At 38.3% G+C, this 26636-nt stretch overlaps 1 protein-coding gene across 1 annotated transcript in view; it reads left to right on the top strand.

Annotated features, from left to right (window-relative positions):
• The window catches only part of LOC121298867 (netrin receptor UNC5C-like), a 419182-nt gene that overhangs the window by 318081 nt on the left and 74465 nt on the right, over nucleotides 1-26636 (top strand). The window contains exons 6-7 of the mRNA XM_041226130.1: nucleotides 16533-16700; nucleotides 25227-25391. Coding sequence (XP_041082064.1) covers nucleotides 16533-16700; nucleotides 25227-25391 — 333 coding nt within the window. The remainder of the gene's footprint in view (nucleotides 1-16532; nucleotides 16701-25226; nucleotides 25392-26636) is intronic.

Below are 26636 nucleotides of genomic sequence, written 5' to 3'. Positions count from 1 at the left end.
CTCACGGTTGTTCGTTTACCCCCAGTATGCAAGACCCAGGACAAAGAAATGTAATTTTATATTTTATATTTATATTAAATTTTTCAAAATTACAGAAAACAAAACAAACACCTAGCTCTCATTCAGAGCACTAACTAAACACAGGCTCTCCCCTGACTAACACGGGACAGATAAGCCGTTTCCCAGTCCACAAACCACAACAGACAGTTTTACACAATACCTTTTTACTGTTGCACACACTCACAACCGGGCTGTTCACGCCGCAGCAGCTTGCGCAGACTGACTGCTTTCTTTTTAAACCCTGCACCTGGTTCTAAATTACAATCATGCCCAGGTGCGAGTGACAATTCCACAATTAAGTTTAACAAAAGTGCATTTGCACATGTTTTTAGCAGTGCTATGTCTCACAGATGTGATGAAAGCAGGGAGGCGTGTTAAAAGTCACTCCGGTAAAATACATAGACAGTGTATAGTCCTACATAATTTAAACATTAAATTTAATTCTTATTGATAAAATCACAAAATGTACAGACAGATAATTGAAAAATTATAGTATGTAGCTTACCTTTCTAAACTGTAGCAGCTGTGGATCGGTATCTGACAGACTGGAAAATTGCAAACGTAATACCGATCCACAAAAAGGGAAACAAAACTGAACCAGGTAACTACAGACCAGTAAGCCTGACTTAAGAACATAAGAACATAAGAACATAAGAAAGTTTACAAACGAGAGGAGGCCATTCGGCCCATCTTGCTCGTTTGGTTGTTAGTAGCTTATTGATCCCAAAATCTCATCAAGCAGCTTCTTGAAGGATCCCAGGGTGTCAGCTTCAACAACATTACTGGGGAGTTGATTCCAGACCCTCACAATTCTCTGTGTAAAAAAGTGTCTCCTATTTTCTGTTCTGAATGCCCCTTTTTCTAAACTCCATTTGTGACCCCTGGTCCTTGTTTCTTTTTTCAGGCTGAAAAAGTCCCTTGGGTCGACACTGTCAATACCTTTTAGAATTTTGAATGCTTGAATTAGGTCGCCACGTAGTCTTCTTTGTTCAAGACTGAACAGATTCAATTCTTTTAGCCTGTCTGCATATGACATGCCTTTTAAGCCCGGAATAATTCTGGTCGCTCTTCTTTGCACTCTTTATAGAGCAGCAATATCTTTTTTATAGCGAGGTGACCAGAACTGAACACAATATTCAAGATGAGGTCTTACTAGTGCATTGTACAGTTTTAACATTGCTTCCCTTGATTTAAATTCAACATTTTTCACAATGTATCCGAGCATCTTGTTAGCCTTTTTTATAGCTTCCCCACATTGTCTAGATGAAGACATTTCTGAGTCAACAAAAACTCCTAGGTCTTTTTCATAGATTCCTTCTCCAATTTCAATATCTCCCATATGATATTTATAATGTACATTTTTATTTCCTGCGTGCAGTACCTTACACTTTTCTCTATTAAATGTCATTTGCCATGTGTCTGCCCAGTTCTGAATCTTGTCTAGATCATTTTGAATGACCTTTGCTGCTACAACAGTGTTTGCCACTCCTCCTACTTTTGTGTCGTCTGCAAATTTAACAAGTTTGCTTACTATACCAGAATCTAAATCATTAATGTAGATTAGGAATAGCAGAGGACCTAATACTGATCCCTGTGGTACACCGCTGGTTACCACACTCCATTCTGAGGTTTTTCCTCTAATCAGTACTTTCTGTTTTCTACATGTTAACCACTCCCTAATCCATGTACATGTGTTTCCTTGAATCCCAACTGCGTTCAGTTTGAGAATTAATCTTTTGTGCGGGACTTTGTCAAAAGCTTTCTGGAAATCTAAATAAACCATGTCATATGCTTTGCAATTATCCATTATCGATGTTGCATCCTCAAAAAAATCAAGCAAGTTAGTTAGGCACGATCTCCCTTTCCTAAAACCATGTTGACTGTCTCCCAGTACCCTGTTACCATATAGGTAATTTTCCATTTTGGATCTTATTATAGTTTCCATAAGTTTGCATATAATAGAAGTCAGGCTTACTGGTCTGTAGTTACCTGGTTCAGTTTTGTTTCCCTTTTTGTGGATCGGTATTACGTTTGCAATTTTCCAGTCTGTCGGTACCACCCCTGTGTCAAGAGACTGCTGCATGATCTTGGTTAGCGGTTTGTAAATTACTTCTTTCATTTCTTTGAGTACTACTGGGAGGATCTCATCCGGCCCAGGGGATTTGTTTATTTTAAGAGCTCCTAGTCCCTTTAACACTTCTGCCTCAGTTATGCTAAAGTTATTTAAAACTGGATAGGAACTGGATGACATGTGGGGCATGTTGTCAGTATCTTCCTTTGTAAAAACTTGTGAAAAGTAATCATTTAACATATTTGCTATTTTTTTTTCTTCATCTACGATTTTGCCATTTGTATCTCTTAAACATTTAATCTCCTCTTTGAATGTTCGCTTGCTGTTGTAATATTGGAAAAACATTTTGGAATTGGTTTTAGCTCCCTTAGCAATGTTTATTTCTATTTCTCTCTTGGCCTTTCTAACTTCCTTTTTGACTTGCGTTTGCAGTTCTGTGTACTCTTTCTGCGTACTTTCTTTTTGGTCCTTTTTTAATGCTCTGTAAAGTGCCTTTTTTCGCTGAATATTTTTTTTTAATTGATCTATTAAACCATTTTGGCAATTTAGTTTTACATTTAGATTTGTCTACTTTAGGGATATAATTGTTTTGCGCCTCTAGTACTACATTTTTGAAGAACAACCATCCTTCTTCTGTGGGTGTTTTCTCTATTTTACTCCAATCTACTTCTGTTAGTCTCTGTTTCATACCTTCATAGTTTGCTTTTCTAAAATTGTAAACCTTAGCTTTAGTCTTTACTTTTGGGGATTTAAAAAACACTTCAAATGAGACCATGTTGTGGTCTGAGTTTGCCAGTGGTTCTCTGACCTCTGTTTTAGTTATTCTATCTTCGTTATTTGAAAAGACTAAATCAAGGCATGCCTCCCCTCTAGTCGGTGCCTTGACAAATTGTGTTAGGAAGCAGTCATTTGTCATTTCCACCATTTCTATTTCATCCTTCGCGCTACCCACCGGGTTTTCCCATTTTATTTGGGGGAAGTTGAAATCCCCCATTAGTATGGCTTCTCCTTTGCTACACGCATTTCTAATGTCATTGTATAACAGATTATTGTGCTCACCGTCTGAATCTGGCGGTCTATAGCATGCTCCTATTATTATGCCTTTTGAATTTTTGTCTGTTATTCTGACCCATATTGATTCGGTTTTATTTTCTTTGTCCAGGTTTAACACCTGGGCTTCAAGACTGTTTCTTATGTATAGCGCTACCCCTCCTCCTCTTCTGTCCTGCCTGTCTTTCCTATACAGTGTATACCCACAAATATTATATTCGTCCCCATCACTCTCAGATAACCACGTTTCTGTAACACCTATCACATCATAGTTACCTGTTAGTGCAGTAGCTTCAAGTTCTAGAATTTTGTTTCTGATACTTCTAGCATTTAGATAAATACATTTAATGGTTGTCTTACCTGAGTTGTTGTTCTTGTTTTGATGCGGTCTCCCTTCTGTTTTTTTGTTGATTTCTCCCCCCTTCCTTTCTAGTTTAAATGCTTCTGAACCTGCTCGAGGATCTTTTCTCCGAGTAGACTAGTTCCCTTGTTATTTAAATGCAGTCCATCCCGTCTATACAGATAGTCCTCGTTGTAGAATGTGGTCCAATGATCAAGATAGGTGAAGCCTTCCCGTGTGCACCACGTCTTCAGCCATTCGTTTTGATTAATTATTTCCAGCTGTCCATATGGTCCTTTGCAAGGTGCGGGTAGTATACCAGAAAATACCACAGTTTTGGTTTTCTCTTTTAATTTCCTTCCTAGCTCTCTGAATTTGTTTTGCAGGGATTTTGGTCTGTCTCTTCCAATGTTGTTTGTACCGATGTGGACGACTACTACCGGGTCGTCTCCTGTTCGTTCTAGGAGCCTGTCCACGTTCTCAGTGATGTGCTTGACCGAGGCTCCCGGAAGGCAGCACACTGTTGTAGTAAGGGGGTCCAAACTGCGAATTGAACTTGCTGTGTTTCTCAATATGGAGTCCCCAACAATCATGACCTCCCTTCTTTTTGCTGTCTGGTCACCACTGTCAATAGGGTCCTGGATGTTGTTCCTTTCATTCTCTTGTTGTTGGTTCTGTTCATCAAAATTCTGAAGTGACTCAAATCTGTTGGTTGTTTTGATTTCTGGTGGTTGTGTTTGACGAAGTTTCTTTTTTTCCCTGCTTCTGCCTACCTGAACCCAGCTGTTCTGACCTTCTATCTCCCTGGTGGCTTTCAGTCTGTTAGGGGTGATGCAGACTTCCATGAATTGTGGGTGTGCCAGTTCCTCAAGATCCTGTTGCTGTCTCACTTCTTCCAGCTCCATTTCTAGCATACTTACTAGTTTATGCAAATCCTGGATCGCGCGGCACTTTACGCACATTTGGTTTAGCTCCGCTGGGTTTTCTCGGATTTCCCACATCAAGCAGGTGTCACAGATTACTGGCTTGAAGACCATGTTGAGGTTTTTTTTTTTTAAGTTTAGTTTCTTCTGCAGCTGTCAACCTGCTTTCAAACTGCTTCGAAACTGCTCTGTACTTTTCCACGCCTGTACTTCTCCCACTCGCTGTCGCTGGGAAGACTGCCTCGTTTAACTGCGTTGTTCTGCTGTGCTGTTGGCTCCTCCCCTCGCCCGTGTCTCAAAACGGCGCTGAATTTGAATCAGCTGCTCCGAGTTTCAGCTTGTTTGTTATCAGAAAAACACACGCGGCTGTTTGACTTTGAGCTGCTGCTGTGTTTCCCCAATGTCCTCTGTTTTCAAACTTATGGAAACTATAACAAGATCCAAAATGGAAAATTACCTATATGGTAACAGGGTCCTGGGAGACAGTCAACATGGTTTTAGGAAAGGGAGATCGTATCTAACTAACTTGCTTGATTTTTTTGAGGATGCAACATCGATAATGGATAATTGCAAAGCATATGACATGGTTTATTTAGATTTCCAGAAAGCTTTTGACAAAGTCCCGCACAAAAGATTAATTCTCAAACTGAACGCAGTTGGGATTCAAGGAAACACATGTACATGGATTAGGGAGTGGTTAACATGTAGAAAACAGAAAGTACTGATTAGAGGAAAAACCTCAGAATGGAGTGTGGTAACCAGTGGTGTACCACAGGGATCAGTATTAGGTCCTCTGCTATTCCTAATCTACATTAATGATTTAGATTCTGGTATAGTAAGCAAACTTGTTAAATTTGCAGACGACACAAAAGTAGGAGGAGTGGCAAACACTGTTGTAGCAGCAAAGGTCATTTAAAATGATCTAGACAAGATTCAGAACTGGGCAGACACATGGCAAATTACATTTAATAGAGAAAAGTGTAAGGTACTGCACGCAGGAAATAAAAATGTACATTATAAATATCATATATTGGAGAAGGAATCTATGAAAAAGACCTAGGAGTTTTTGTTGACTCAGAAATGTCTTCATCTAGACAATGTGGGGAAGCTATAAAAAAGCTAACAAGATGCCTGGATACATTGTGAAAAGTGTTGAATTTAAATCAAGGGAAGTAATGTTAAAACTGTATAATGCACTAGTAAGACCTCATCTTGAATATTGTATTCAGTTCTGGTCACCTCGCTATAAAAAGATATTGCTGCTCTATAAAGAGTGCAAAGAAGAGCGACCAGAATTATTCCGGGCTTAAAAGGCATGTCATATGCAGACAGGCTAAAAGAATTGAATCTGTTCAGTCGTGAACAAAGAAGACTATGTGGCGACCTAATTCAAGCATTCAAAATTCTAAAAGGTATTGACAGTATCGACCCAAGGGACTTTTTCAGCCTGAAAAAAGAAACAAGGACCAGGGGTCACAAATGGAGATTAGACAAAGGGGCATTCAGAACAGAAAATAGGAGCCACTTTTTTACACAGAGAATTGTGAGGGTCTGGAATCAACTCCCCAGTAATGTTGTTGAAGCTGACACCCTGGGATCCTTCAAGAAGCTGCTTGATGAGATTCTGGGATCAATAAGCTACTAACAACCAAACAAGTAAGATGGGCCGAATGGCCTCCTCTCATTTGTAAACTTTCTTATGTTCTTATGTTCTTATGTACGCGGAGATCTAAAACAAGACGGCTACCTCAGTCAGAACAAGTGTTAGTGTCTCGTGCCTGTTGGCACGCTCGAGCAGACACACGAGTTTTGTTGAGGTTTCAGATGAGATAAGCTTATGTAGTAGAAATAAATAATAATAAATAATAATAATAATAATAATAATAATAATAATAATAATAATAATAATAAAATCCAATAATAGCGTGTTTCAAAATATACATTTATTTTTTAAAAATTATTATGTAAATTATATGATTTGTACTTAGTTCTGTTATACCAACAATGAAGTTGTGTTATTATTTTAAAATTTCAATTTCTAATTGGATTTAAGGCAGGTAAATTTAGTAGTGATGTGGAATTACATGAAATTAATGATCTTTCTTCATACAGAAAGTTATGAGACGCTTTTCACTGTTGACTGCCTGCTCAGGTTGAGACAACACCCTTAAAACGTGACTTTCTGGAATAAAGAAATTAAAAGGCCACCGATTAGGCTTCAACAGCAGTATTAGCTGAACCCCAGTCAGAGAGAGCCAGAGAGAAAAACTGTGTATAACTCAAGCCCTTGCAACAGATTTAAATTTAAATTTGAGATTTAAATTACATTTTGACATATTTCAGCGTGTGATAGATTTAAAATGACATTGTAAAGTCAATACTTTATTTTCTGTGTTCATACTGTACACTGTAAATGTTTTGACATTCCTTTTCAGTATTTCATAGCATTTGATAGTAAATAACAATGAAAACATACAGAAAAAGATAAGTGTTATCTGGCAAAATTCAAAAGAAGATTCCTGCTCGGACAAAAGCAAGACGGAAAAGAAAGCAAGTTAACATTAGATTTGCAAAAGGTATACTTAAAACATTATCAAATATTCCTTTTAACATGCCAGTATCCCTTTAACTTGTATGAATCCAATCAACATATTGTTGTATCCATAATATTATATATGTAATATTATATTTAATATTATATGCAGATTTGTAAAAAATACATAACGTTTTTAATTTTAATCTTGTTCTTTTCTAACTCACAGAAACAGGCAACAGTATTTTACACAACTAAATAAGAAATGTTCTGATACTACAAAGGTAAAATTATAAACTTGCAAATTATGTTTGTTTTCTGTTTTCACCAGTTAACTAATGCCAGGCTTACACTGCACGATTTTTGCTGATCGCCGACGAGCTGAGGAGTCGGTGACTAATTTCTTAAAATCTGGGACAAAATGGTTGATAAGTGTGAGAGGGTCTACGATGCCTTGTTAATAGCTTCTGCGATGTCCCGACGCTTTTACGACATCCCGACAAATTTCTAACATGTCAGAAAACGTTAGCACCCGACAAAGTAATTTGTGAAATGTGTGAAGGGCTACGGGCCGATTTATTGACGATGCTGCCAGCAACCAATAGTACAAGCTAGCAACAATGTGCCACGCAAGGTGTGGAGCCTCGAAGTTGAGGAAAGGATGGTGGAGATGTGGCTGGAACACCCGTGTCTCTTTGAAATAAGTGACATTTCCTATTATCATCGCTCATTGAAGGAACAAAGGGAAATTGATTTGGAACTTCAGGCCCTGTAAGTAAATAATTGTTATAACTTGTTAACGCTGAAGCAGATACTGTGTGTGCTCTCGTGGCAATAAATTCCTACAGTCACTCGTATTATTCGATATCCCTTTCAACCCCCTGCTGTAGGCTATGCTTGTATTGCTAATTTAATCAAAATAGGAGGATGGGTGTGCGTCTGTGTGTGTGACAAATAGAAAGAATGTAGATTATGTTGTTGTTGCATATTTAAACCTATAACAAGCTTATAGTAGCCTATTGAAGTTGTATTCTAGTCTGTTCAAAAGCGCAACACTCGCTCGTAGTACAACATATTTATTAGTTTAAAAGTCTTCAAATTATTCATCAGAATTTCGTCTCCCACGCCAATCTTTTAATCAAATAAATATTTTGTACTACGAGCGAGTGTTGCGTTTTTTGAACAAAATATATTTTATTATATTGGATGCCTCTCGACTCGAGTTGGTTCAGAGCACAGACGTCAAGGAAATAAATATTGAAATTGATATAATGTTATAACTCTTATAAACGTTATTTTATTTTATTTATTTATTTTTTATTACAATATTGAACATTTGTGCAGTCTATGCCCTGAAGTATAAATTCTCATGCTGGAATTTTCAGAGTATGAAATTAGCAATATCCACGGTCCTATTAAACCAATTGCGCGGCCAAATGGATCTTTTCTGCGTTTTCTTCTTTTTTTTTCTGTGCAAAACAATGCACAGACAACAGTGATCGCCTCCTCGCTTGAGTACACGATTATCCTGAATGTCGTCTACGGTTCTGCAATGAAAATAGACGCAGGCCGCGACAAGATATCTTGTGTAGTGCGTCTCCCCAGAACTCCCTAGAAGTTAATTGTTTTTAGTCACTACTTTGGGATATGCCCAAAGAGAGTGGCCACTTTGCAATTATATATGTTAAATTCATTTTTAAAAATTATCTCTAGAACTTTGAAGAGCAGAACATAGAGATGGACATTGTTCATCATCAGGGCAATCCAAATGATCCATCTACACCGACATTAAACCTGTTAATGGAGTAAAGTCGGGTCGCAATGCTGCCCTTTGTTCTAAAACATGGTCTGACAAAAACTGCATTAACTTACTTACTTGAACTTTTACTAACCATTTACTAAGTTTATAAACACCCTCAAATTCCATCATTACTGTCATAGATGTACAACCTATATTGTAGTTACTGATCCAAAATCTGATCACCCCCTAACCAGTGTGACATGTTCCAATTAGATTAATGTTACTGACAGTTTTACACAAGGGATTTGTCTTTGGAAAAACAGTTATGATTTTTTAGATAATTGTGGTGGATGTAAATTTTCTTAAAACATGGGTTGCAATAGTGATAATAGCATTAGGGATATTTATGATGGACAGAGATATATATTGACAAAAAGATTGTGCTCTGTAGGTGATTCATTGACGTTAATGTTTAATTATGATGTGGCTCCTGTGTTTCATTCCTCGCAATTCAGTGTCTGACCTATACTGTGCTCTAAATGAAGTCCAATCACATCTTAGGAAACACCATGCATTATTGTGTGGCTGTGGTTTGGAATTGAAAACCAGTAATATACACTTTATTTGAGCTTTTTGTGGAAGAATGCTGCCATTTATCCACATAAGGGTTTAACTGGTATGACTCTGAAACCAGATTATTCCAGAATGTAAACGTTTACCTAACGTGGTATATGTGATTCTGTAGCAAGACCTTGAATTCAAAACTTTAAACATTTTAATGGGAAACATGGCTGTGGGCATTGCCTTCATTCTGGAAAACAAGTGGCAAAAGGAAGAGGAAAGGTGAGGGTGTATCCCTGCTCTGGTGTGGTACCAGAGGGAAGAGAACATAGATCTACAGTTGAATTGGCAGAACCTGCAACAAGGCAGGTGTAGATATTCTGGGAGTAAAAGGTCCCCCCTTCTTAATGTACCTTTCTTTGATATTATAGAAACTGCGGTCCCAGAATACATTCACTGTGTGGTTTTGTGAGTGTGTAGACAAATGTGTACATTGTGGTTTGACTCTTGTTATCATAATGAAAGTTGGTACATTGGAACCACAGTGGCAGAAATTGATGACTTACTTGTGTCAATACAACCATCTTGTACAATGACAAGAGTTCCACGCTCCATTACTACTAGAATGTATTGGAAAGCTCATGAATGGGAAGTATAGCTCCTGTATTGCAGCTTACCAGCACTTAAGGGACTACTTTCCACAAAATTATATAGGCATAGGGCACTTCTTGTGGAGGGGGTTAGCATTTTATTGGGCAGTGAGATTACTGAAGAACTCCTTCAGCATGGACACAAGACCCTTATTTACTATGCTGCTAAAGTACAGGAGCTGCATGGGGAACAACACTTGAGCTTTAATATCCATCTCTTATTACATCTGCAACAAAGAGTCAAAAACTGGGATCCTCTGTGGGCCCACTCATCCTTCATATTTGAGAATTACAATGGAAAGTTGCTTCAAATGGTAAAGAGCAGTAATGCTGAACCACTTCTGTAAAATCTTTATAATGAAACAGCGCTTGCCTCAAATTGCTAAGCCCTACATAACTTCAGCTTCATTTGAGTTTCAAGCATTCTATGAGAAACAAATCTGCACCACATTAAACATGCAGAGATATGGCATTACTACATTAAGTTCTGGTAATATTTTTAAAATATCTGAACATGTGTGATCCAGTGGTTAAAGTCCAGGACTTGTAACCAGAAGGTCACTGTTTCAAACCCCACCTCTGTCTTAGACTGACTAAATAGAGATGCAAATGCAAAATACTACAATCGAATAATTGTAAATCATGAGGTTATCCATAGTAAAAAATATTTAAGGAGTGTGAAACTAAACAGCTATGTAGTTAATCTACACAATAGGGGTGTCCTTAGAATAGAAACATTTGTAAAGTTGCTGGGCGAGCAACAAAGTGTGTGCAATGCTATTGGTGTGTATGGGAAATTAACACAACAAAGATTAAATTCGGGTGATCTGTTGAAGACCAAAACTAGCTCATATTAAACTTGTCAGTTTTCCCCAAAGAGTTCCCCCTATACTGCCATTGACTTGCACAAATTGTAAGGAAATGTTTATACACTGAGCATCAAAAGAAACTTATCATCACTATTATAACACACTGTGACCAGGATGACGGTAGTGGTGACGTCAGACCTGGAAGAACACAGAAACCAAAAGACTTGATGGCGGTGAACCTGAGACGCTACGGTGTCCAGCATTTTATTAAATAATAATAAACAAAAAGATCTGAACAAACAAAAAAGACACACAAAACAAAGGGTGCGTTGGCCAAATAAACAAATTAATTCCAAAAAACAAGTATCGTGCTGGTTTTAGAACCAGCAGCTCTAGCAATTGTTACCTCCTGTCTCCATTCTTGTTCATCAATGAACTCCTCTCCACCCCTGAGCGCAGACAGCTGCAGCCTTTTATAATTTGTGACCAAGGGATTAAACTAGCTATTAATTATTGATTTATCCCTCGGTCACATTCTGCACAGGTTTAAATAAGAATGCGTGACTGTCAGCTAGCTAAACAATCAGTAGCCGAACAGTCACGCATCCCCACAAGGTTTCCAAAAATAAAAATAACAACCTGGCGGACGGCGTCTCGCTCGCCAAGCAAACAATACGTAACAATAATAATACAATAAAAAATAATAATATCGGACAGCTTTCGCTGTTGCATTAACACAAATCATAACAATAATAAAGAAAGGGGCGGGACACTCCGCCACACTTGCCCCCCTTGTGCGCAGCACATATGGCCTTAAAGGCCACCTCCACCATTAGTCTCCAAAGTCTCGGCCCAGGAACAGGGGCAGCAACGGGCAAAAGGTGGTGGCCACGATGGGAGGTCCTCCTCCCACCCCAACAGCTGTAGCGGCCAGGCCGACTGTACACAGGCCGGCTCCTCCGGCCAAGACAATCCTGGCTGCCGCCCGGCTGACTGTGGGGGTGGTCTCCTGAACTTCTCCCCCTTCTCTGTAGCCAGCAGCTCCCCCTTGTGGGGCTCCGGCCACCAAATTCCCTGCAGCGAGTGCTGCGGGGAAGGAGGTGGTCTCCTGACCTCTCCCCCCTTCTTCATAGCCGGCAGCTCCCCCTTGTGGGGCTCTGGCCACAGTATTTCCTGCGGAAAAGCAGGGCTGACAGTTCTGGCGACCCCAGGCGACGGTAGCAGCAGCGGACCCTTGGGAGGTGAACTCAGGAGGGGAGCCTCTGGCCATAAAGGTGGCAGCGAGACCAAAAGCATATTTTGTTTTATATACTGATAAAAATGTTTGTCAAACGTAAGTAGTCTACGTGATAGTATTGAAATCATTTTTACTAACCAAGAATATTAAATTAAGAGCTGAGGAGTATGTTTTCATTGACATCTAGTTAAATTAATTGGTAACTATTAACAAACGTAACCCTTTTCCACATATCCCACTGTATCTCATGATTTTAAGCTCAACCTTCAGTGACTGTAAAGAAGCTGGGATGGTAACAAAGTCGGCTTTCTAATAAACTAAACAAAACTATGTAGCCCATACGAGGTATAGAAAAACGCTACCACTTGAAATTGGTAAGCGTTTCACACAAAGGTATATGAAGGCAGAGAGAGAGAGAGAGAGGGGAATTAATTGAAAAAATTAATATGCATGTTTTTTTTTTTTTGTTTAGCCTGTAATGTTTTGGAACAGCATGCACCTATAAATAAATGTTTGGGATGCTCCTGTGTGAAATGTATATACAGTCTCTCTACATATTTGTTTTTAATTTTTGAATTTAGTGGATCAGTTAAAACATTACTTTTTGGTTCTTGGTGCATCTAAATAACTAACCATTACTTGAACAAGATGTCATTTTCATAGAAATAAATGAAAGCAGCTGCTTTACGATCACACTTTTAATTAAAAATGGAACAGTTAACGACTGAAATCATTTATACGTTGATAAATATTGCTTCCTGGTGTATCTGTACCCTTTAATTTGATCAAAATACTGTAACTTTATTGTAATTGTCAATGTGGATAGCGATATTGCTTCTGACTGCCAGAATAATGAACAGTAATGATCATTTTTGTATCGGCACACACATTTTTATTGGTAAATGTCAATACATTTACCTGTATATTAGCGCTGGGGTAAAAGCGGGAACGGGACTTTTTAATTGAATTAAAAAACAGCAGAGAAAGTTACACACACTCTGTTATTAATCCGTTCCGGCCCAGAACCGTTCGGTTCTGAAGGTGCAAAGACGACAAAAACTATTCATATAATAGAAATAGACGAGAATAACATAGCACTGTTGAACAAATCCACTGAACCCATCTTTAAGTTCCCATTCCGTGCAATAAACAGCTGTATAAATAAACCCACCTGGAAACACTGGGTTCCAAAGCTGCGCAGAGTATGGAAATGATACACAAAATATAACTAAGTGAGGATAACTGTTGAAAAAAACCCACCGTACCAGCCTGTAATTTCCCATTCCGGATAATAAAATGGTGTATTTTTTATTATTTTTATAGAGAACATATACACACACACACACGCACACATATATGTATATGTATGTACACACAGTTGTAGTCAAAAGTTTACATACCCCAATGGAAATTTCTAATTTCTAGAAATTTGTCAAAAACAAATAATTATAGGAAAAAAAAATTGTAGCAAAAGTTATAAGAAACAGATGTCTACAATGATTTATTTCAGCATTTTCTTTTTTTTTTTTTTTTTTTTTTTTTTTTTTTTGCAAAACTCCAAAAATACTAATTTAAAAATATTCATACCCTGACAAGGAAATTGAAATGAATACCTGGTTGAGGCACCTTCAGCAATAATAACCTCTTTTAAATGATTGAGATATGTATCAATGAGCTTTTGTCGTGATTCTTCAGTGATTTTTGACCATTCTTCACGCAAAATTGTACAAAATTGGGTGGATAATGTGTAGACGTGTCTTTTTGTGTTTTTCTTTAGCGGTCATAATCCACTAAAAATACATTATTTGAAGTGACAAAGTTGGGTGAGTGAGTATAAAGACATCTATTTATCATTGTGACAGAAATACAATGAGTTCTGGTTATAAGTCTTTCTCTCGACCTGTGAGGGTGCTAAATAGCGAAAGGAGAAGTCTCTGGACGGGCTGGCCTCATAGTTCGTTTCCGCGGTCGGGAAGGCGGTCAGCCTGGAAGTAAGCGAGACTTTTGCAGTAACGTATTGCCCTGGAAAGTAAACGAGGTAGCAGTTGCAAGCCATAGACGCAGCTGCAATCGGGATAGCATAAAAGGGGCCAGAGAAATGCTAATCTTTTCCTTCACTTGGTTTAAAATACGAGGAACAGGAAGGACTGGGAGACTGTCCCTTGAAATAGAAAAGAGTTTGTGAGAGTTTTGCTTGTTTGTGTGTTTAGTAACTGTCTGTGTCTTTTTGTAATCATGAGACCGCTAAGAACGAATCTGGAGCTATCGCCTTGGGCCAGCACTAAACTGGATCATTGCTGCACTTTTCACTCACTGTCTTTAATAAATTATCACCCACCACGAGCACTACAGCACGCACCCGGACTGGTGACAGTGTCTTGTCTTATTGTGGGGTGGATAAATACTGTGTTATTATTTTGGTTGTGCAGAACCGTTCGTGTAAATAGCCTCCATAGGAGGTTTATTGTTTTGGTCACCAAACTGGGAATTACAAAATAAAGTCTTTCTAACTGGATTACAATTGCCTGTCTGTGATTATTCATGCACTGCATCACCCTGCACCTGTACACAATCAGCAGTCACTTTCCCACAGAAGTATAACAAAAAAAAATAGTATTTGCATTTAAATTAGAAGCAGTATTGGATTGCTTATATTTTACAGCATATATGAAACATAATATCCATATATCCCTTAAATGTATCACAGATGATTAATATTTTTTTGCATATATGTTTTATTGAATATGTGAAACTTATGTGTATATGTCACTTATATCATTCATATATGATTCTTAATTTTTTTTCCCCCATGTGGGGTACATGAATATCTGTGCAAACCTATTCAGAATGTAGGAAATCTGTAATGACATTTTTTCACATGGGACTAAGATTGGCATTTATTAAATGGGAATCAATAGTGCAATTTAAATATAATATTTATAGTACACAACAAAATATGAAAGCTCAACATTAATTTCAACAAACAACAACTTTAATGAAAAAATATATTGTAGCCTATTTCAATAGGAACATTAGCCTGCCTGTATTAAACCAAAACAATAAAAAGCAATAATGATCTGGTTCTCTCTTGCCGTTTTCAATGAATATAATTTAATTGGAAAATAAAAACATACTAAGATAACAACTGCCTAGCCTAAGTTTAATTAATCGTTTTTGTAATCTACTAGTGGCTTCTGTTGCATACACATCACTGATAATAGTGCAGACTGTGGGTCAAACCAGTGTTCGTGTTGGGGTGCGTATTTTTTTTTAAATCAATGTCATCCTTCAGGAGTCCTCTGAATGCCTTTTAATTTATTTGTTTTCTTAAACCATTTAAATGCAAAACCATAACAAATGCATGTATAGATTTTTTAAATGTATTATTTGTCCTGCTGTTGCCTTTAATTCATTTTTCTGCACGTGCTACTACTTTGTATATGATGTAGAATAGATGAATGTAAACATCTAACACTAGTACGTACAATACTCTTTCAAATAAACATGTATTCATTTTGAATGTGTGGTTCTTAAGGACGATATTATTGTCATTGCTTGCGCCCCGGCACCTCTTTCTTTACACATTAAGCACTAATCAGATCTATTGACTCAACGTTACTCGAGCCAGATTGGTGATTCGACTCGAGCTTGGCATGTCAAAGACTCGACTTGACTCAAGTCTTTACTCCTCAATGACTCAACTCCGAGTCCCAATTTTGGTGACTTGTTACATCTCTGGTTTGTACGCATTAAACATGAAACAGTACTTTGGTGTGGACGCTTTGAGCTGGATTAATTCATTGAGTTTGGTTCTCGAGATCAGTTATGTAGTGTGGACAGGGCCTTAGTCACAGTTACAATACCCATTTTTATTTAAATCAATGTTTTTTCTGCTGTAAAAGTTATTTAGTGCTACCAAAATGGCACAATGTGTGACACTTAACTGTAGAAGGGTGTTCACAGTTTAAGTGATCTTCAGTGGTGTAGTCATGGTTATTTGCTGAGGATGCCTTTGAGCTTCCATGCAGCAGAACTTCACTGGATACAAGAAGCACTCTCAGTTTGCTTTTTCAAACCTTTTTTAAATGAATACATTGAGCAACATCACTAATCCTAAGGTTCTCTGAGGTATAATGACTAAGTTTCATATGTGGTTATATCAGTAATCATAGCAATCGTGGCTTATATAACAACATTCTAAACAGCATCACAAAACATTTTAAAGTACTGTATATTAACACGTCAACAAAAACAAACAAAAGTGCAATCATCCAGCAGTAGTCACCATACAATCTATAGCTGTTTGGGATCCAGACATATTGTGCTGTAACTATATATTTAAACTCTTCATGGCTAACGGTAATTCCCATTAAAACAGAACACATACTGATTTCTTTTTAATGGTTAGTATAGTTTAAACATTTAGTGGATATCTAAACTGTTATTGACAGTAAAATAAACTAATCATAGACTGAGGAAAGTTTAGGGAGACGGTGCTTGAGCTGTACTTGTTGAGCTTTGTCAGATTTCTGAACTTTGCAATCCTGTCTTGTACAGTGAATGGTGGTTGGTCGACCTGGACTGAGTGGTCTGTCTGTAACGGTCGCTGTGGCAGAGGTTATCAGAAGCGCACCCGGAGCTGCACCAATCCTGCTCCCCTTAATGGAGGAGCTTTCTGTGAGGGACAGACTGTTCAGAAGCTTGCCTGCACCACCTTGTGTCGAGGTAAACAGTGACATATTTAAAGGGATTTAGGACGACAAAAGTTTTCCAGTGTATGGGTCTGCCTGTCTTAGCTTTTGTTCTGTTTCCTTTTTGTTAAATAATAAAATTAAATCAATATACTAGCTTTCTTGATTAAAATGTGTATGCCACCTGACTGTTTTGGTTTGCCCTAGAGTAAAATTAGCCTTAATATTTCTGGCCTTTAATTCTACAGACACATTTGCTTCTGATCCTTCTTCCTATTTAGCCAGGTAGTTTTACCAGAACACAAAAATGGCAAGAGAGATAAATAGAGCATGCTAGGCCAATTTCAACCTAATTGACCTATTTGACCTTCATATATAACACAAGTCCATACGTTTGTGAGGCAACTGTTTCTTGACATTGTATTCAAGCACATATTTACACGTCTGATATGCAGTGGTTTAAACCAGTGTTTCTCAAACTTTGTGGATCGTGCCCCTCTTCCACACACATGTACATATACCGGTAAAAGAAGAATCCAACATGCAACTGGCTACTCTGTATGTCACTGCTGTTGTGTTTGCTTCTTTTGCACCAAATAGCCACTGATCAATTATGATAATAGCAAACTTAACACTGCAAATAATTGTTTACCAGTTGTGTCCAACACTTACTAATGTACCAATAAATTACAGACTTTGATCAATAATATGTAAGCTCAGAAGGCACCAGTCAGATGTACAGCACCGTCTGAAAACTTTTACATGCCAGGAGGTGTCAGCAGTAGAATTTGACCTAAAATTATATATATATATAGGTTAATATATGCACAGCAATTAAAACCTTCTCATGCACCCTCCCCCCCCAGATACATTCTGTGTCCTCTATGAGGGGCACACCCCTCAGTTTGAGAACCACTGGTTTAAACTATGCATTTTCTTAAAAGTACACATTGGTACAGGCACTGTCAGCAGATGCCTGTAAAATTAAAATGTTTTCCCCTCCACTTTTCAAGCAGATTGTTAAGAAAATTATATTGTAATTCGGTAAAAGACGTCAGGTCTCTACTGTTTTTAATTATACGTGCTAAAATGTATTACAAAAGGAGCTTTATGGAGAAAATGAGTTGCTTTTAGTGGTCAAATAATAACAGGGTTTAAGAATGACTTTGAATGAATCAGATACAATATTATGTTCTATTTCAAACACAAAATGTAACCATTTCCATGTGGGTATTTACCATCCTAAAAACCTGAATCCGAATCCTGAATATTGTATTCCAAAGCTGTTCATTGAGCCTGACACAGTCATGGCCTACCCCCGAGGGCACAAAAGGTCTGCGTTCACAGATCTCAGCTCCATTTTTCCTTTCAAGGCTGAATGGAGCACCTTGTTCAGATAGTACATTGTTGCTTCTATCTGTATATATTTTGCATTTATTGTGTTTTTACACAAATTTTGATATTTTAAATAATCGCTGTATTTTTGACTAGTTTGATTAGTTTTGACTAATTGCGTACTGTGTGCACTACAGCTTGTTGCTTGCAACGTCCTACTGCCCCGCGTGAAGCCAGCGGCTCGAGTCGCTCCTTCCCAAGGATCCAGCAACATAAGTCAGCTGACTTTGTTCTCTTTGTTTAGTTTAATTACAGTTTGTTGTTGAGAAAATATTTTCTCTTATGTTTTTTTTTTTTTAACAGATTCTAAGCACAGGCCTGTCTGCAACATGGTGCTCATTCCTGTACTTTGCCATACGTGGTGACTGCGAACTGGTGGACCCTTACCTAACCGCTACAGAGGTCACTGACCCACTCCTGACCCGTTGCTAAAGCCAGGTTCAGAAAATGTACTGCACCAGTCCTGAACCAATACCAACTCGCTGTTAAATACACCGACCCGGCACCTTCCAGGTACCGATCCAGTTACAGCCTATTACCGACCGGTGCTCAAGTCACCGGTCCGGTAACAAACCGGTCCCGCTCGGGTCTTGACAAGCCTGGTCAATATCTGTAAATAGATTGAGGAGACTGTACAACTGTATACTGTACAGTGCATTGCTTGCTCCTTGTATCATGCCTGGGTTCTATCCCTGTGAGACATGCAAGGCCAGTCTGCCTATTTATGACAAGCATGGCAGGTGCTCTTTCCAAGCGCATGCATGAGAAACAGCTACCCCACAGCTCTAAGGATCACTGTGCATCCCTTACTCCTGCTCAGCACTCTTCCCCATGGCTCTGTGCCAAGGGAGAGCAGACAATGCACCCGGGAAAGTAGCCCAGTCATGAAACTGTCCTCACGGTCTTCCTCCATGAGGCTGTGAGTACAGATTGGCCATAGACATATTGAGGAGGTGGGCGAAAAGGAGCTGGCATTCCTGTCTGAGTCTGACAGCATGTCCCTTGTGGTTAAGAGCTTATACCGTTAATCAAAAGGGCCACTGCAATCTTGCAAATGCCCTGGCATACAGTAGGGAAAACAAGGCAGTCAATTTTCTCCTGCTGTTTCCCAGTTGATGGATGCCCTATATAGTTTGTAGTGCGCAGGTGTAGTGGCGATGTGATTATGAAACTGAAGAGAGACAAAGTTCACGATCCATCTGGTGATCACAAAGAATAATCCCAGGCAATACACAACAATGTGTGTTGCACTATTCCAAAACAACGGGTTGCAGTTCCGATAAGGCAGTCCGTAAATAATAAACACAGTAGAACACGCATGTTCACAATCCAGAGTGATTGCTATAATGCTTGTGGTGTAATACAATTTATTTGTGTACAGTTGTGCACGGTTGCCCGGGTTTAGTGTTGGCCCTAAGCGACAGCTCTGGAATGTTAGCCGTCTAATAACAAACAAGTAGATTTTTAGACACGACAAAACACACAGAAACACTTCCAGTTCAGCTTAACCATAAACAAAGGAACAGATCACCTTGCTACGTCCCCTTATATATCGTCAGTCATGCCCACTTGGTTAACGAGTGCAACCGTTTCTCCTCCATCCTGAAAAGCTGTCACATCGCTTCCCTTCTGGGGCGATGACTTGGTGTACCATAGGTCCGTCCCCTTTCTAGATGGTCATCTTCCACTTAAACCTGGGAATAAATTGTCAGGCCATCCAGTCGAGGGCACTCTGTTCCCTTCACACAGCACCCTCCCAGGTCGGGATGGAGATTTATAATCAAGATTCACTCTTTCTCTGTCACATAGCCACACACCACAGGAACCAGAATAATTTTTTTTAATATCATGTTTGGTCTTGATTTTATACAAAATTGTTTGACAGGTGCACATTTCTACCTTTGAGACATGATTGGCATGGTTTTAGCTTATGTGAGTGAATGTATATATCCATTTAAAACAGAGTGCAATGCCTTTTTGAAAAGCTGCGTTCCTGTAGAACCTGGACATACACTCTGACATGTTTGTCTTTTTTTGTTTAATTGCTTTCAAATATTTTTAATTCATAATAAATATCGTCTGTATACTTATGTACATATATATGTTAGACTATGAATAATGTCTGAGCAACCGCAAACAAAAAATCAGATTTTAACAATTTTTGTTTCAGAAAAATACTTTGTGCACTTTGTCCATAAAATATTTAAACACATTTTCAATATAAATAAATACTACATTATAATAACTAATTAATAGCTATACAAGTAATATACTACATTGTACCAAATTCCAAAAATGAAAAAGGAGTCGATAATGTAAAAAATAAATACATAAATAAATAAAAGGGTAACAGTAACAACAAAGTAAGATTTACAGCAGCAGTACAAAATAGAGCAACAGCCAAGCAGATAATTCTAATAAATCATTTTTTTTTCTCTTACTGTATGTATATTAGACAGAATGAAAAAACTTACTTATACACAACCTATACATATTTCTTCAAAAATTATATCAGTTATCAAATGTTATTGCATTTAGAATTCAGGTTGACCAATCTGTCAAATTTACAATTATCTATGACAAAAAATAACTGCACCAATACAGAATCAAAGCCAAAGGCTATCAGCATTTATCACTAGTCTATATAAACAACATAGCATGTTTTTCAAACTGCCACAGGCAATGCATTGCATATAATTAGTCAAACGCAATTGAAATTTATCAATCAAGATTGCTTAGCAGAGTTCAACATTAAATGCTCAGTACCCAACAATAGTTGATAAAAGTTACAAAAATTTACCAATCAGGAATAAGAAGGTTTTGGCTAACACAAATACATTAGTCACTAATGATAGTGTGAGATAAGAACTTTAGAACAAATCATTAACACTTAACATATGTTAATAGCATCCTTAACACATGTGAATGAGCTTTAACACATAGAAACATTAACATTAAATATTTCTTAATAAGGTTAAAAAATGTAGACTAAAAGCAACATTAGAATGTTAACACATGAGAATTAGCATTACATTTTAAACAGTAGCAATAGCATTAGTCATCTAGTAATATTTAAGCAATGTAGAGGCATAGCAGCATTAGTACCTATAGAATTAGTAATATTGCACATGTTATTATATTGCACAATTATATATTGCATTCAATAAAAGAAAAATAAATCCAATATGATTCATCTCAAGCATACACACTCGAAATTACTGACAATTCAAGGTTTTCAAGTAATAAAGCATGATTAAAAATACCATCAATTAACCTAATTATTCATTAAAATACCACTCTAATTAATTCTTAGAATATGCAATAAATACTAATATCAAAAGCTCACTTATTACAAAACAAACAATAAAGCCTAATCCAGCCCAATGAAATATATTTCATACAGAGCCAACATCCAGTACAAGCTATAGGGAAGAAACAACCACCCCAACATATTAATTGTTGAACACAGAGGTTTACAAGTTATTTAAAAAAAAAAAAAAAAAACAGGACGGAAAAAAACATATTAAACGCCACTATTAAATATCTATTCATTCCATACAAACAATTCGATCTGCTCTTATTTTGACTATGGCAAATAACAAAACCCGGTAGCTTGTTATTAAAAAAAAAATAAAAACACTATTCAGTTCTATGTCCCAGTCTCACACAAAGTTAATTAATATACTTCAGAAGCAATGTAATCATACGATCATACTCCGGGAAAGAAAAAGAATAAAACAAAACAATAATCAGTCAAACCCGTTCATTCTTCCTTCTGCAGCTCAGTAAACAGTCCAATTTTCTGTGAGTAAGTTCAACCAAATGCCGAGATAGAAATTCCTGCGTAGAAATAATCCATTCTATCGGTAATTATTTAGCAAAATTAGTCTTCTACTAAATACATTTCATCACTAAAATAAGTGACTATACTATGTTAGTTTAAGTAATAACCTTAATTTTGAAACAAACAAAACTCAACTCGCTGTACACTCTGCTCTTGCTGCCATACCAGATGTATTTGTCTTTTCTTTTTTCTACATGTCAGGTGATTTATAACATGTCAGGAGATTAACAGCATTTAAAGGGACACACCCACACTGAGCCAGTATGGCACAACTGGAATGTTCACAGGCTTTACTTCAGAATCTTCATATCAGTGTGAAGATGTTTGAAATTCAGGGGATATGCATTTATTTCAGCAACATCTTCTATAAAAAGTATTCTACCACTAACTGGATCAGTAAGTGTTCTGGGTCTTGCAAATACGATTTAGAAACCTCTCCGGTAAAGAATTTGATGCCATGGTCTACTGTAATCCTGAGTAAACACTGCAACCATAGATAATGAAATATGCTGCACTGCATCCAAAAACTCAACTCTATTGGTTAGGAACAAAAAAAAAAAACCATTGTAAAACATTTAATAAAAATATCGATCTTGAACTACAGACTGGACTAACTGTTGTTTGTTTGATTGTCTGAAGTCTGACAAAGGTTTTTATGCTATACTTGTCACAGCGCTTTTTGCATTTACGTCATCACACAAATTTGTCTGAAATTATAACGGGCCGTCTGCAAAGGGTTAAGGAGCTGGTTCACCTGCTTCCCAAGAGACTCAAAGACCGGCTGCACCCACTGCCAGAGGGGATGTTCGGAACCGGCCCACGGCTGCTCACTGCAGAGGGAAACTTCTAGGTCTGATGGCAACAGCTTCCCAGACACTTCCATTGGGTCTCCTACCCATATGCCCTCTGCAGGCCTGATTCAACAGCAAGGTTGGTCGTCACCATGGATGCTGGGCTGGGGCGCTGTGTGGTATGGTTGGGGTATGCATTGTCTGTACAGACAACACAACAGTGGTGGCTTTATTCAACCACCTGGGCGACCTCATGTGGCTCAATCTCTATGTTGTGGCCCGCAAGCTTTTGCTCTGGGCACACAAGAACCTCCTCTAACTGCGGACAGTACATCTGCCAGGGGTGACAAACTGGGCGGAAGACCTCACAAGGAGAGTCCCCAGCAGCTCAAAATATCTTCACCCTGAGCTGCTGAACCCCATCTGGGTGAGGTTCAGGAGAGATAGATCTCTTTGCCTCCCAGGAATCAACCCACTGACCCCTTTGGTTCTCTATAATAGGAGGCGGGGACCCACTGGCAATAGATGCCTTGGCACACCAGTCGCCAAGACATCTCTTATATGCCTTTATGGCCGCTTATGCAGGACATTGTTCATCGCTGGAGGCTAAATGTGGTGCTTAACACCAGAACTACCAGAGCAGTCTTTTCAACTGCTATATAAAACTATATACATATAAAACTATTGTTGCATCGAATGCTACAAAACTGTTCTGTGTATTACCTTAACAATTATGTTTCTGAAACTGCTTTCTGCAGCCTGCTTGGTGTACATGAGGGACACCTGTTAGATTTGGCGGTAGTGTTTGGGGAGTTATGATTGGTTGCATCATTTAAAATGTTGCAAGTTTATGCAAATGCTGGGCTATAAAATTGAGTGTTTAGTAGCTCAGAGATGATTTTGGGTGCAGTGGGATCTTACGACACTCTGTTGAGCAGTAGAGAATTACAGTGCCTGAGATTTGTTTGTTTGACTTTTATTTTATACAAGTGTTTTCTGTTTACCCGTCTTTTATTTTGTGTCTGAGGTCGACTCTGGTTTGCTATACTATTATTCTGTAACTTTATTTTTGTTTTAAATATAATCAAACACAACAGGACTAAATTTAAATAGTGGTTTATTGACATGTTCATATGCTCAAAGGATGCAACTTATTCTTCAAAGGATAGAACTTACAACTGGTCAAAACATGGATTGTTCAAAAGATGGAACGTATAACTGTTAAAAATGTGGATTATTCAAATGTTGAACAGATAGAATGTATAATTGTTCAAAATGTGTACTGTTCAAATGTAAAAAAAAATATGTGTGGAGTCTAGTTTGTGCAATCACACAGACTTGCCACTTCTGTACACGTACAGTTCACTTGCCACGCATTTACCACAACTGTGGTTGTGTTTGTCTCTGCACAAAATTTCTGCAACTTTGTTATTACTTTCACTGTCACTATCAGTAACCTCACTGATCAGAGTAAGTTTCATCACTATCTTGGTCTGGCACATTTTCATGTCTACATTCATCTTCTGATAACTCTTCAATGTACTGCAAGACTCTGGTAGTTCTAGTGTTAATGCACTCATTTGAGCCCCTGCATTCAATTGAGCTGAAATTTGTATAATTTAAAGCTGCTTTCTTGCTCGTTATTACCTCCGCAAAGTGGGTGAGTGAAATGCAGGCATTCTCGATAGTGAAAGTCTACTTAATTTTTACAGAGGCTCTGTACCAATCCTGTCTTTTTGCAGAAGACAATCTTGGCATTCCATGTCAACCAGTCTGTGGAATTGGTGGCTCCTGTGGAATTCACCTCCTTTCCAGACTGACAGACAACGACAGTTCCATACTCTGCTCAGTGCGGGCCCTGGCGTACTACGTTGACAGGACGAAAAGTTGGAGGCAGTCTGAACAATTTTGTCTGCTATGGGCCAAAGTTTCATGGTCAAGCTCTGTCTAAGCAGCGGCTGTCAAAGTGGATAGCAGATATGGTCAGGACTGCCTATGAGCTGGCCTACTTGCCTCCTCCAGAAAAGCTCACAGCCCGTTACTTCAGGGGCATGGTAACTTCCTGACCTTTATTCCAGGTTGCATCGGTCAGAGACATTTGCAGTGCAGCAGTGTGGGTTACTCCCCATACCTTCACTTGGTTCTACAGACTGAATGTAGTGAATCCTCATAAGGCTGAGGCGATGCACTGACTGTGCCACACGCTCATAGGGCAGCTTTGGTATACAATATTCAGGATTCAGGCCTTTAGGAGGTAAATACTCATACGGTACATTTCTATTTCAGGGAACCAGGGTTATGATAATAACCTAATGTTTTTAATCGTTAGGTAGACAGCTTAACTCTTTTACATTGTGATTGTATATTTCATTAAGTGAATATCAAAAGGCCAGCATTGGGCCCATTTAATGTATACGATTTAGGAGTCATACGGGCTTACAAGCTCTTGATCATATCAGTTTTATTTGATGTCTTTGTGGGGGGAGCAAAATAGAACAAACACTCATGCTTTTTTATTGTCAAACCTAAGTGGACGGGTCATGGACAGAGTGGAGCAAGTGGTCCACGTGTGGGACAGAGTGCACTCACTGGAGAAGGAGGGAGTGCAACGCGCCAGCACCCAAAAATGGAGGCAAGGCCTGTGAAGGAATAGTGTTACAGGCCCAAAACTGCACTGACAGGCTATGCATGCAGAGTGAGTACTGGCTTCCTTTAAACTCCTTGTAGTTTACAAATCCAAAGACTTGAATGGCTGGTCTTTTACTGAGGTGACCCTAGACTCAATAGAATGGCAATAATACCTGTACAATAAGTTCAATTCCCAGCATTTGGTTGCTTATGTGCAACAATAAACAGTTGTAGAATAAAAGAAGCTTGACAGCCAATTGATCCTGTGTGTAGGCATCATTTTATTTCCATGAGAAATTTGGAATGACTTTGAGTGTAGTGTCCAATAAGGTTTTAAATTAATTACATAATTAGGTTATTATTGTATAAGCCCATGTTAAACGTATCCTGTATAAAGTTAACAGTACAGTATAACAAAAAATCTGTTAAAAAAAAGATGATTTCCTGGATTTCATTTCTGTTTACCTTATTTAACAGTTCTGATTTATAACCTTCAGCAGTTGACTTATAACCTCAACTACTGGATAAAAAAACAGACAGGAATAGTTCAGAAGTATGTCAGTTTAATATCGTGGGGCACTAGCTGCTTCCCATGGGAAACTTAAACAAGGCCACCTAATGGTTCAGCCAAAAGGTTTACACATTAGGCCACAGTGCCTTATGAAAATCTGACTCAAAAGGGGGACTGTTAACAGGGACCACTTTCAAGAGGTGACTTCTTGTAGATAATTGATGAATTAAGGAGATATTGCTGGATTTGTGGAAAAAGCTGTTTAACCAGTAGCACATCACATTTACCTACCTAGATAAACAAGCTAACTATGTCCAAAGCGTTTATTAAATCGCATGCACATAGAAAGACACATCGTTCACAGAAATAAAATGGGAGATCAGGTTCTTAGTACAATCCATAAAAATGTGTAAGAGACTGTTGTCAAATGTCTGCCTTTAACTGTGATTTTCATGTCAATTAGCATTAATCCAAAAATAACCTATTACAGTTTTTACAAAACATGTATTTGCTTTATGAGCTTGACACTAAGGACTTAGGAAGATCGCACCCCACAGGTCGGGGAATCGTCAGCAAGTTGGAGTGAACGGGGGAAATCAGCCTGTACTTTTCCATCCAGCGTGGTTACCCGCAGTCAGGGTGGGGCCCTTCCCCCTGTCATCTAGAGTGTTCTGATTCCCAGACTGAGGCACGTGGGCAGCTGTCATTCTTTAACCTCCAGCAGGGTGAGGTATCCGTTCTGGATTGGTTGGAATGGATACCACCTCCCTCCAACTCTCCTACAAAAGGAGCTGAGAGCTG

This window comes from Polyodon spathula, chromosome 2 (assembly GCF_017654505.1).
Source record: "Polyodon spathula isolate WHYD16114869_AA chromosome 2, ASM1765450v1, whole genome shotgun sequence".
Classification (NCBI taxonomy): domain Eukaryota; kingdom Metazoa; phylum Chordata; class Actinopteri; order Acipenseriformes; family Polyodontidae; genus Polyodon; species Polyodon spathula.
This window is presented reverse-complemented; position numbering and strand designations above follow the sequence as displayed.